The sequence below is a fragment of the Panulirus ornatus genome, chromosome 35 (genome assembly GCF_036320965.1).
Source record: "Panulirus ornatus isolate Po-2019 chromosome 35, ASM3632096v1, whole genome shotgun sequence".
Classification (NCBI taxonomy): Eukaryota; Metazoa; Arthropoda; class Malacostraca; order Decapoda; family Palinuridae; genus Panulirus; species Panulirus ornatus.
The window spans coordinates 11,716,784-11,730,158 of NC_092258.1; the positions used below are offsets into that span (position 1 = coordinate 11,716,784).

The following is a 13,375-nucleotide window of genomic DNA, read 5'->3' on the forward strand; positions in this document are numbered from 1 at the left end:
CAGAGCATCAGATTGGGGAAGAGCCGTGTGGTTTCAGAAGTCGTAGAGGATGTGTGGATCAGGTGTTTGCTTTGAAGAATGTATGTGAGAAATACTTAGAAAAGCAAATGGATTTGTATGTAGCATTTATGGATCTGGAGAAGGCATATGATAGAGTTGATAGAGATGCTCTGTGGAAGGTATTAAGAATATATGGTGTGGGAGGCAAGTTGTTAGAAGCAGTGAAAAGTTTTTATCGAGGATGTAAGGCATGCGTACGTGTAGGAAGAGAGGAAAGTGATTGGTTCTCAGTGAATGTAGGTTTGCGGCACGGGTGTGTGATGTCTCCATGGTTGTTTAATTTGTTTATGGATGGGGTTGTTAGGGAGGTGAATGCAAGAGTTTTGGAAAGAGGGGCAAGTATGAAGTCTGTTGTGGATGAGAGAGCTTGGGAAGTGAGTCAGTTGTTGTTCGCTGATGATACAGCGCTGGTTGCTGATTCATGTGAGAAACTGCAGAAGCTGGTGACTGAGTTTGGTAAAGTGTGTGAAAGAAGAAAGTTAAGAGTAAATGGGAATAAGAGCAAGGTTATTAGGTACAGTAGGGTTGAGGGTCAAGTCAATTGGGAGGTAAGTTTGAATGGAGAAAAACTGGAGGAAATAAAGTGTTTTAGATATCTGGGAGTGGATCTGGCAGCGGATGGAACCATGGAAGCAGAAGTGGATCATAGGGTGGGGGAGGGGGCGAAAATCTTGGGAGCCTTGAAGAATGTGTGGAAGTCGAGAACATTATCTCAGAAAGCAAAAATGGGTATGTTTGAAGGAATAGTGGTTCCAACAATGTTGTATGGTTGCGAGGCGTGGGCTATGGATAGAGTTGTGCGCAGGAGGATGGATGTGCTGGAAATGAGATGTTTGAGGACAATGTGTGGTGTGAGGTGGTTTGATCGAGTAAGTAACATAAGGATAAGAGAGATGTATGGAAATAAAAAGAGCGTGGTTGAGAGAGCAGAAGAGGGTGTTTTGAAATGGTTTGGGCACATGGAGAGAATGAGTGAGGAAAGATTGACCAAGAGGATATATGTGTCGGAGGTGGAGGGAACGAGGAGAAGTGGGAGACCAAATTGGAGGTGGAAAGATGGAGTGAAAAAGATTTTATGTGATCGGGGCCTGAACATGCAGGAGGGTGAAAGGAGGGCAAGGAATAGAGTGAATTGGATCGATGTGGTATACCGGGGTTGACGTGCTGTCAGTGGATTGAATCAGGGCATGTGAAGCGTCTGGGGTAAACCATGAAAAGCTGTGTAGGTGTGTATATTTGCGTGTGTGGACGTATGTATATACATGTGTATGGGGGTGGATTGGGCCATTTCTTTCGTCTGTTTCCTAGCGCTACCTCACAAACGCGGGAGACAGCGGCAAAAATATATATATATATATATATATATATATATATATATATATATATATATATATATATATATATATATATATATATATATATATATATCCCTGGGGATAGGGGAGAAAGAATACTTCCCACGTATTCCCTGCGTGTCGTAGAAGGCGACTGAAAGGGGAGGGAGCAGGGGGCTGGAAATCCTCCCCTCTCGTTTTTTTTTTAATTTTCCAAAAGAAGGAACAGAGAATGAGGCCAGGTGAGGATATTCCCTCAGAGGCCCAGTCCTCTGTTCTTAACGCTACCTTGCTAACGCGGGAAATGGCGAATAGTATAAAAAAAAAAAATATAGATGGAGTGATAAATAGTAGAAAATGCATTAAAAACACAATTTTAGGAAAATTACATTAATTAATAGCTTTCAAGGTTAAGCTAATCATTTTGTTTTCTTTTATCATATTCTAGGACAGGGGGGAAGGAATATAGCTATCCACGCAAGCTTGTAGACCTTCACACAGAACGCTGGGAAGAAGCACAAGCAACCTGTGTTTCATGGTTATGCCATGCTCTTTTAATGGTTTATTCTCTCATGTGGATTACACTTTAGTCTAAGGATTTTTAAATTTTAGTGAAGCACTTTTTTCAAGCACTGTCCAGTTGCCACAATTAAAATAAACATTTTATTTTTTCAGACTGTTCTAATTTACAAAAAATTACCATCTTTGTCTTGTTTCAGAAATATTTGATACAGGAAAACAGAAATATGTAAAGTGTATAGTTACATTAAAAATTAAATTACCAAGATTTTTCGAGATCTTGGAACAAGAGTTCTTATGGAATACATAAGCTGTTTGATTTCATATTTCATTTTCTGCAAGATTACCATTAATCTTACCTGCATGTATAGCAGTTTATTTTATTAGCATTTGTGTTTTTTAAATAATTAAATGCTCCTCACACTTTCTTAAAGAAAGGATTGTTGAAATAATTGCTTGAGTGATGTCAGTCCTACAGTTGGTGTATAAATCTTCCATAGCTTTATTATCTGTGTGTAGCTTTTAGCCACCAACAACTGGTATGCTTTTAGGTTAGGAACTGAAATAAAGGAGATCTAATCCCAGTTGTTAAGTACAGTGCAAGTGATTAGCAAATGAAAGATATTACTGATACTGATTATAATCCATAATCATGAATAGGGGGCTATGGTTTTTGGTGCATTGCACATGACAGCAAGAGAATGGATGTGAGCATCCAGGCACTACCTTGCTAGCACAGGAAACAGCAGACTGATGTGAAAAAATACTGCTACAGGTTTAAATTATTTTTAAGGAGCTGCAGAACATGGTCAGTATCATTATATGTGACCATTTCATTCCAACCAGGGGGAAGCTTTTGATAACTGCAGCCTCCATTTTTTCTATATTAGACTTAATGAAGCCAAAGGTTTGTATGTCTCATCTTGCTGCGCAAGGCGTACGAAATATTAGTTAGAAATGTATACGTAAAGAATTACTTGAAATGAGCACCATCCCACCCAGCAGGAGGCAACAACCAATCGAAATCCTGCCACTGATATTTCCTTCTCTTACTTATTTGACTACCTGTCACCTTTCCATTTCCATAACTGTCTAAGTGATATTCATTTATGAATCTTATCAGGTTCTGTGCATAATGTTATAGTCCAGTGCAACAAAGGTTTCTGCTAACTATAACGAGAGTTTGCAGGAAGACAGCTTGGAAAGATTCTTTATAGGTTACTGAAATTGTCAGATGACTCCTCTTGATTGTGGAAGAGAGAGAGAAGTCATTAACTGGAAAAAATACAAATAAACTGAACGTGACTACAGTCCATGAATCAGCATTTCAGTTCCATAACCGTCCAAGTGATATTCCGTAACATATCACATCAAGTTTGGAGCTAGTGTTGCTAGAGTCTGACACAAAAAATGTGCCATTGACATCTACCTTTGTATGTCAGAGTGTAATTCACTCATATTTTGTACAGATTATTAAGGTTTTCATAAGACCTCTCCTCACTGCTCATTGATGAACAGTTCAACCAAAGTTATCATATCAAAATAAACCACCTGTGGTTCATTAAAACCATTGTCAACTCCTGTGACAGCAGTGCATTGAACAAGGATGGAATTGCCTTACTGCCAAACCTCAGATATCTGTACTGCACTCATGGAGACCGAAGATTTAATGTTACTCAACTCAAAGATAAAAATGTAGAGTAAACATTCTCTTGCCAACTTAACTTTAAGCACCTGTCTCAGTCAGGAAAATACTTGAAAGTAATCTTTCATTGAAAGTGTCAGGTTCATGGTTTCAGTGCTCCATATGAGTATGTTGATACACTGCCAATATGTTCTATAGATTTTACATCTGAATTGGATATGGGTCTCCTGGTTATCAAATTAGGGGTAAAAATAGAGGATAACCAGTTTAATTACACAGCACACTATGTGTAGTATTTCTAGAAATGTGGTGGGCCAGTAGTAACTAGCTTGTCTTTCATTACTGTATATGCAAAGCACAGAAATCTAGGATAGCCAAAAGTTTTATTGCTGTTTCTGACTTGACAGCTATTGATAACACTGATAATCCTAATTGAGGATCAGCATAAGAAAAAATCATGTGTTATAAATCTACTTCATTGTTTGAAACCAGTTGAGTGTCACATATGTAAAACAAAATATTCATTATCCTCTATCATCCCAAATAAGTTTTCCTTTCCAACCCTTGAAATTCACATCCTTCAAGTTGTGAATAACTATATCTAACCTTACAGTTTCAAGTATATCCATACGAAAATGAAAAAATCAGTTCAGAAGTAAATTTCATCATTACTTTCACTAGATAATGAGTAAATGTTTTGTAGATGTTTCAGCACAATGAGCTAAAAAGTGTGAGTAAGGCATGGTTCTCTAGTAAGTTGTCCCTGAGCATGTTCTATTGTTTATTCTACTTACACTGATATAATCAGTGTGATTCATTGATGATTTTTTTTCATGACAGCATAACCTTTGTAAAATTCATCAGATGCAACTTTGTCAAGGTCATGTGAGTGGTGGCGACACTGCCTTCACTTTTATTAGAAAATGTCTTCTGTCTTGTTTTGTTTACCTTTTAATACTGAAAGAGTCAGTATCCATAAAGTCACCCTGCAAACAATCTGAAGTCAGATCATCATCATCATCAAAGAATTCAGGATCATCTTTTGCCTTGTCTTCTACATTTAGCTAAAAGCCACTATATTTTTTTCCCAAGAAAACTCACCAAAAAGTGCTCTCATAGGCTGAAAGATAACTGAATGTGGGGAGAAATTATTGCCACAGCCAATACCTAGGCTCAGTGCATGGCCTTGAAACTGAAGCATGAAATTGCTTAAATACCTGTATAGAGGTGTCTCTCAGCTTGAGTAAATATCTGTCTGAGGGCATTAAAGGGTTAAAGAGATGTTGGCTTTAATAACTATGATCATGTCAGGTATTGTTGATGAATAGGCAACTGTTTATCATCATACAGGTGAGTATAATGCCTTCGTTTTCAAAAAGTTTAACTGAGTAGAATCGTTTTTCAAAAATATATGTACTTCCAAATACGATAATCATTCTCTGTGGATAATGATACAGGTAAGTAGTTCAGCCTTGTAAAAACTATACAATTCAGCCAAAATGGTCTCCAGTAACGTAGTCACTGTCAAAATGGAAAGTCCATGAATAATATTTCAGACTTGGTTAAAGGACTTTCATTATCCATATATACAATATGGGTCTACAGATAATATGGTAAGGCATTGATAAAATAATTCATTAGCTTAGATATTACTTTTTAGCTTTAGCTGTTATGTGGTTTGACGGAAACGTTGTTGAGTGCACATACAGAGCTGTATCCTACTTAGATATATAGCAATAGATTCTTTGGTTTAACAAAAATGTTTGAGTCCATCATTTCCCTACTTCTGTGAAGTGCATCCCTGAAGCTACAAAATCCCCATAAATGGAGTCCAGGGTTTAATATGGGGTCCAGGGTTTGATAATTCTCTTATGGTTGGAAGGGAATATTTCAGACACTCTTAATGTAGGAATATTTCAGACACTCTTAATGTAAGACTAGCTGTCCTTTGAAAGATTACTTCCTTACATCGGTAATTCTTGTAAATCTACCTTCCAGAGCTTCATCTTTCAACAAATGTCTCTCCTCAGGGTTTAGAAACATATTCTTTTCCTGATTGTTTAAATTTCATGGAATTAGTCTTGGAAGAATCAAAATGTCTGAGACATAGAGCTAAATATTGTTCTGGCTCTGGAACAGTTTCCTTATAGTATGGGATAGTCTCTACATGTTTTGTTTAAACTTTGGAGTCCTGGCTTATAATAATGAACACAGGTCTATGAAATAGCCCATGCTGGTAAAGTTTGATAAAGTAACTTTTAATGGGCATCAAATAAAGCAATCACATTATGTTCACATTAAAGAGAATATCTTGGTATATCACTGAACGAGAAGTGGGAGACCAAATTGGAGGTGGAAGGATGGAGTGAACAAGATTTTGAGTGATCGAGTCCTGAACATACAGGAGGGTGAAAGGCATGCAAGGAATAGAGTGAATTGGAATGATGTGGTATACTGGGGTCGACATGCTGTCAATGGATTGAACCAGGGCATGTGAAGCATCTGGGGTAAACCATGGAAAGTTTTGTGGGGCCTGGATGTGGAAAGGGAGCTGTGGTTTCGGTGCATTACACATGACAGCTACAGACTGAGTGTGAACAACTGTGGCCTTTGTTGTCTTTTCCTAGCGCTACCTCTCACACGCAAGGGGGGGAGGGGGGTGCCATTTCATGTGTGGTGGGGTGGCAACGGGAATGGATGAAGGCAGGAAGTGTGTATGTGTACATGTGTATATATGTACATTTTTTTTTTTTTTTTATATACTTTGTCGCTGTCTCCCGCGTTTGCGAGGTAGCGCAAGGAAACAGACGAAAGAAATGGCCCAACCCCCCCCATACACATGTATATACATACGTCCACACACGCAAATATACATACCTACACAGCTTTCCATGGTTTACCCCAGACGCTTCACATGCCTTGATTCAATCCACTGACAGCACGTCAACCCCGGTATACCACATCGCTCCAATTTACTCTATTCCTTGCCCTCCTTTCACCCTCCTGCATGTTCAGGCCCCGATCACACAAAATCTTTTTCACTCCATCTTTCCACCTCCAATTTGGTCTCCCTCTTCTCCTTGCTCCCTCCACCTCCGACACATATATCCTCTTGGTCAATCTTTCCTCACTCATCCTCTCCATGTGCCCAAACCACTTCAAAACACCCTCTTCTGCTCTCTCAACCACGCTCTTTTTATTTCCACACATCTCTCTTACCCTTACGTTACTCACTCGATCAAACCACCTCACACCACACATTGTCCTCAAACATCTCATTTCCAGCACATCCATCCTCCTGCGCACAACTCTATCCATAGCCCACGCCTCGCAACCATACAACATTGTTGGAGCCACTATTCCTTCAAACATACCCATTTTTGCTTTCCGAGATAATGTTCTCGACTTCCACACATTCTTCAAGGCCCCCAGAATTTTCGCCCCCTCCCCCACCCTATGATCCACTTCCGCTTCCATGGTTCCATCCGCTGCCAGATCCACTCCCAGATATCTAAAACACTTCACTTCCTCCAGTTTTTCTCCATTCAAACTCACCTCCCAATTGACTTGACCCTCAACCCTACTGTGCCTAATAACCTTGCTCTTATTCACATTTACTCTTAACTTTCTTCTTCCACACACTTTACCAAACTCAGTCACCAGCTTCTGCAGTTTCTCACATGAATCAGCCACCAGCGCTGTATCATCAGCGAACAACAACTGACTCACTTCCCAAGCTCTCTCATCCCCAACAGACTTCATACTTGCCCCTCTTTCCAAAACTCTTGCATTTACCTCCCTAACAACCCCATCCATAAACAAATTAAACAACCATGGAGACATCACACACCCCTGCCGCAAACCTACATTCACTGAGAACCAATCACTTTCCTCTCTTCCTACACGTACACATGCATTACATCCTCGATAAAAACTTTTCACTGCTTCTAACAACTTTCCTCCCACACCATATATTCTTAATACCTTCCACAGAGCATCTCTATCAACTCTATCATATGCCTTCTCCAGATCCATAAATGCTACATACAAATCCATTTGCTTTTCTAAGTATTTCTCACATACATTCTTCAAAGCAAACACCTGATCCACACATCCTCTACCACTTCTGAAACCACACTGCTCTTCCCCGATCTGATGCTCTGTACATGCCTTCACCCTCTCAATCAATACCCTCCCATATAATTTACCAGGAATACTCAACAAACTTATACCTCTGTAATTTGAGCACTCACTCTTATCCCCTTTGCCTTTGTACAATGGCACTATGCACGCATTCCGCCAATCCTCAGGCACCTCACCATGAGTCATACATACATTAAATAACCTTACCAACCAGTCGACAATACAGTCACCCCCTTTTTTAATAAATTCCACTGCAATACCATCCAAACCTGCTGCCTTGCCGGCTTTCATCTTCCGCAAAGCTTTCACTACCTCTTCTCTGTTTACCAAATCATTTTCCCTAACCCTCTCACTTTGCACACCACCTCAACCAAAACACCCTATATCTGCCACTTTATCATCAAACACATTCAACAAACCTTCAAAATACTCACTCCATCTCCTTCTCACTGCAATACCATCCAAACCTGCTGCCTTGCCGGCTTTCATCTTCCGTAAAGCTTTCACTACCTCTTCTCTGTTTACCAAATCATTTTCCCTAACCCTCTCACTTTGCACACCACCTCGACCAAAACACCCTATATCTGCCACTTTATCATCAAACACATTCAACAAACCTTCAAAATACTCTGTGCATATATATGTATGTATACGTTGAAATGTATAGGTATGTATATGTGCATGTGTGGGCGTTTATGTATATACGTGTATGTGGGTGGGTTGGGCCATTCTTTCATCAGTTTCCTTGTGCTACCTCACTAATGCCAGAGACAGCGATTAAGTGTAACAAATATATATATATAAATAAATCATCGATCATGTCTCACACCATAGCTGCAGAATGAAAGGTATATAAATGTCTTATTGATTTACTACACTTTTGAAGTCTACTTGTATCGGTCTTTTCAGTGAATCTCAAAAAAAAAGGTGTGAATAACTATTTTCTTAAATCTGTCAGGTTTTAATGGCTCCATTTTTGTCTTTTTTATTTCATATTTTTTGTTAGCTGCCTTGATTAAATGAAAACTTTCATGTTATTAAGCTATCAACATGTATAAAAGCTTATTAATGTCAGGGAATTCAAATATATATTGATGCAGTTGCCATCCTCTAAATTTAAGAGTCAAAGTCCTCAACAACTGTGTGCATCTTTTATGCTATTTGTTGTATTCTTTAGGATAGAGATTTTAACCTTTTATGAAGTATAAAGCAGTTCTGACAGTTCCTTTGTGACTTTGATATAATTCTTCTTCTTCTTTTACAATTTCTGTGATCAAGTTTCAAGTTTGTCCCCCTCCTAAAACAAATATTTGTTCATGTCCCTGAAACAGCAGTTGCTTGTATAAGTTGACATCCTGAGTATTTACAAATTAAAAGAACAACAAGCTGGGGATCAAGTTACAAGTTGGAATATCACAGATTTTAATCCCTGACTTCAAAGCAAATGACTTCATGTTTCCAGTTTATGAAGCCATTCAAAAGACAAAGAAAAGCTCATATAGAAATGTAAATTTGACACTCAGCAGTAAATTCTTTTATATAAACTATAACAAAATAATGGAATTTGAATATTATTTATGTTTTTTTGGGTTTTCATATATTCTTTAAAAAGAAAAACAGGAAACAGCAAAGTACATGAGGAGCTTTAGCTGTTCCATTACACCCAGCATTTCATGCTGACGCCTCTTTAGTCCATTTACCTTCATGTACGGGATGAGTTTTGTTTATTTTGTATCCCTCCTATTGATAAGCCTGTTCCAATCCAGTCCTTATATTTAGTTTTAAAGATTAAATGTTAAACAATTCAATCTTGGAAAGCATACAAATTGTCAGCATTAACTTTCGTATTTAGTGCTTATTTACTTTGCTTGCCTCAAGGAGCACTGTTAGTAGTTTATGCTTTAACTAGAATTTCAGTGGAGTAAACAGAGTTATCCATAGTTTTTGCCGACAGTTATATCTATTTTTCCCTACTTCCCTACTTATCATGTGTTTTCTGAACTAATGACACTATTATGTTTCATTCTCTTCTGTTAAATTACTGTGCAGCTTGTAAATATAAAGAGCCACTGAAATTGCATTTCATCCTAAGGGCTCCATATATTGTACTAATGAATTGCTAACATTATTTGTAAAAAGTTCACTTACAATTTGTGAAATAAACTATAAATATTCACACAATTTTGCTTTCCAGTTAAAATGAGTCAAATTTGAAAAGCTCACTCATTCACGTTCTCAACATTAGGAGGATAACAGATAAATAATTCAGAAGAAGAATAATGACTACCTCCTGGGCACTGGGCTTCCCTTCCCTTTGTTAACATGATTTGTTAAAATTTCATAAAATTTGCGAAATTTTTTTTTTTATGAAAATTCACAGTTTTACTTTCCAGTTAAAATAAGCTACATCATCTAAGTTCACTCATTCACATTCTGTACAGTAGCAGCATGAAAAGAGAAATAATTTTAAAGATTGATAATGACTTTACCTCTAGGTCATTGGGGATCATTTCCCTTAGCCCACCTGTGGGGATAGCTATAGTTGAGTACCCCAGTTTAGCAAAACTAATTCCACAGAAAGCACTTACCTGTATGCACTTGACTCACCCATGTGGTAGGAATGCAAAATTATATAAATTATGATAGTATAAAACATGGAGGTGTTGGGTGTATACCTGTCCCACTTCTATGGAGTTTGTTTGAACTGCTTTCATGGTGTCACCTGCATGGCATAGCAAACACCTGGGTCAGTTTTGTCCACTGGAGTTATCCATCAATCCATCCAAAGACCATCATTGGAATTCACACTTTGAAAACTAAATCAGACACTCAAATTCTATATGGATGGCATAAGGCAGAAATCTAATCTAAAGTTTGCTTTGCTTGAATTATGCCAATTATGAAAAGATTTAACTGGAATTTACCCAACTTCACAAGTTTTGGCCAAGAAACCTCATAAATTATTTTGCAGCACCATAAGAATTGAATGACACAAGGCCCAAAACTTGAGTTTTATTTTTATGCCACTTTAACCTGGAACTTATCCCATTTATGCAACTTTTAATAAGGTTTAATCCAAAGATTAACTTGGTTCACAACAAAGAAACTTCCACCTATGGGCATGAAACTTAATACAGTTGTTTTCCGGCATCAAAAAAATTTAATGACACAAGATCCATTGCTAGTTTTAATTTCATGCTACTTATAAAAAGGATTATCCCTGTTTCATTTCTAATAACAATGCTGTGCTGCAGCAACATATCCATGCTTTCGAATGCTATTTTAAATATTTACTTGATACAACAGCTGTCAGAAGCATGGGGGACATCAGCAGGGGTGTAGCTATATATGGCTTAATGAAATACCAATTTCATACTGGCTGTATCATATTGCTGAGAGGTTCAGCAATTGCTGTGGCAAATTTTTCATGTTGTCAAGGATGCCTCAAGTATCAAGCTGAATGACAGTCCTAGCTCATGTAGTGACAATGCAGAAAGAGGTCTCATACCTGCAAACCTTTTCTCATTATATAAATATACATACTATGAATATTCTCATTTCTTACATATGGTCAATCATGATACTGGTTATGGCACATATAAAAGTATTTAGATTTGATTTTTCAACATTCACTTTTTAAACATTTTTCCTGCTGTAGTTGTGATGCTGGAGCCAACTCACATTATTTAGGACTTAACATTTTACTTTTTGAACTGACCCTTTTTGGTACCACTGCTTGGAACCCAGGAGTAATTATGCTCAGAAATGTCTGAATATGAAAATAGTGTACGTTGTGTGTGTGTAAGAAACTACTTGTACAGGAAGTGACCCTTGAGTTACATACATGTAATGAATAATTCAAAACAAACATGCTTATTCTGTAGAAATGCAAAGAAATTACGTTCAAAACCCTTGAGTTACATACATGTAATGAATAATTCAAAACAAACATGCTTATTCTGTAGAAATGCAAAGAAATTACGTTCAAAACTGTATGGTAATAGTATGATGGAAGTGTACTACCCCACTGATGTGGCAAAACAGCCAGTCAGCAATGCTGCTCAAAAGGCAACCTCAATGCTTACCCTGGCAACACAGCCTAGAAATTGTGGTCTCCTAGACTGAGCCACAAGCAGCCCATGGCCACATGACACTTGCCTGATCCACGAACAAGATATTGGGTGGTGCTGTGGAAAATTGAGGATACTTGAAATTTGGTGCTGTGGTTGATAAAATGACGTACATTAATCCAAATGTATAAACTCAAAACCATGGTAAGAAAGGGACCTCTGTACTTTACTTTCTCTTCTGTCATGCAACTTTTTAAACTTCTGTATGTTGGCTGCATTTAGTTTCTTCACTAAGCTTATTCTCTTGATCCACAACTCTATTAATATAAGTCTTTCACATCTTAATTAGAAAAATTCTTGCATATTTTCTTGTCATGAACTCTGGGTGTTCTCTCCTTGCATTTTCTCAGAAAAGAATTCCCATGTATCAGCATCGTTATCATCCACCTCAGAGTATTTGTATGGAAAGGACACCTTTTTGAACTTGTAATCCTGATTGAAGCATATGACAGAGGTCTCATGTTTTTTAATATGTGTACATCTTTTTGGCAAGTGATAACATTTGGTGCAAAAGGGTTTTGGAGGATTTTACTTACATATCCAAATTAGAATTAGAACATGTTCAGCAGTAACATTAATTTTCTTTCATGGATGCTTTATATTGATTATATATTTTTTTTTTTTTTGCTTTGTCGCTGTCTCCCGCGTTTGCGAGGTAGTGCAAGGAAACAGACGAAAGAAATGGCCCAACCCACCCCCATACACATGTATATACATACGTCCACACACGCAAATATACATACCTACACAGCTTTCCATGGTTTACCCCAGACGCTTCACATGCCCTGATTCAATCCACTGACAGCACGTCAACCCCGGAATACCACATCGCTCCAATTCACTCTATTCCTTGCCCTCCTTTCACCCTCCTGCATGTTCAGGCCCCGATCACACAAAATCTTTTTCACTCCATCTTTCCACCTCCAATTTGGCCTCCCTCTTCTCCTCGTTCCCTCCACCTCCGACACATATATCTTCTTGGTCAATCTTTCCTCACTCATTCTCTCCATGTGCCCAAACCATTTCAAAACACCCTCTTCTGCTCTCTCAACCATGCTCTTTTTATTTCCACACATCTCTCTTACCCTTACGTTACTTACTCGATCAAACCACCTCACACCACACATTGTCCTCAAACATCTCATTTCCAGCACATCCATCCTCCTGCGCACCACTCTATCCATAGCCCACGCCTCGCAACCATACAACATTGTTGGAACCACTATTCCTTCAAACATACCCATTTTTGCTTTCCGAGATAATGTTCTCGACTTCCACACATTCTTCAAGGCTCCCAGAATTTTCGCCCCCTCCCCCACCCTATGATCCACTTCTGCTTCCATGGTTCCATCCGCTGCCAGATCCACTCCCAGATATCTGAAACACTTCACTTCCTCCAGTTTTTCTCCATTCAAACTCACCTCCCAATTGACTTGACCCTCAACCCTACTGTACCTAATAACCTTGCTCTTATTCACATTTACTCTTAACTTTCTTCTTTCACACACTTCACCAAACTCAGTCACCAGCTTCTGCAGTTTCTC

General features: G+C 38.3%; 1 protein-coding gene across 3 annotated transcripts in view; it reads left to right on the forward strand.

Moving 5' to 3' along the window:
• The window catches only part of RNaseX25 (Ribonuclease X25), a 38,342-nt gene extending 29,457 nt beyond the window's left edge, over positions 1-8,885 (forward strand). For all 3 annotated transcript variants that reach the window (XM_071683051.1, XM_071683049.1, XM_071683050.1), the window contains exon 7: positions 1,843-8,885. In XM_071683051.1, coding sequence (XP_071539152.1) covers positions 1,843-1,984 — 142 coding nt within the window. In that variant the 3' untranslated portion in view covers positions 1,985-8,885. The remainder of the gene's footprint in view (positions 1-1,842) is intronic.
• The last annotated feature ends 4,490 nt before the right edge of the window (positions 8,886-13,375 follow it).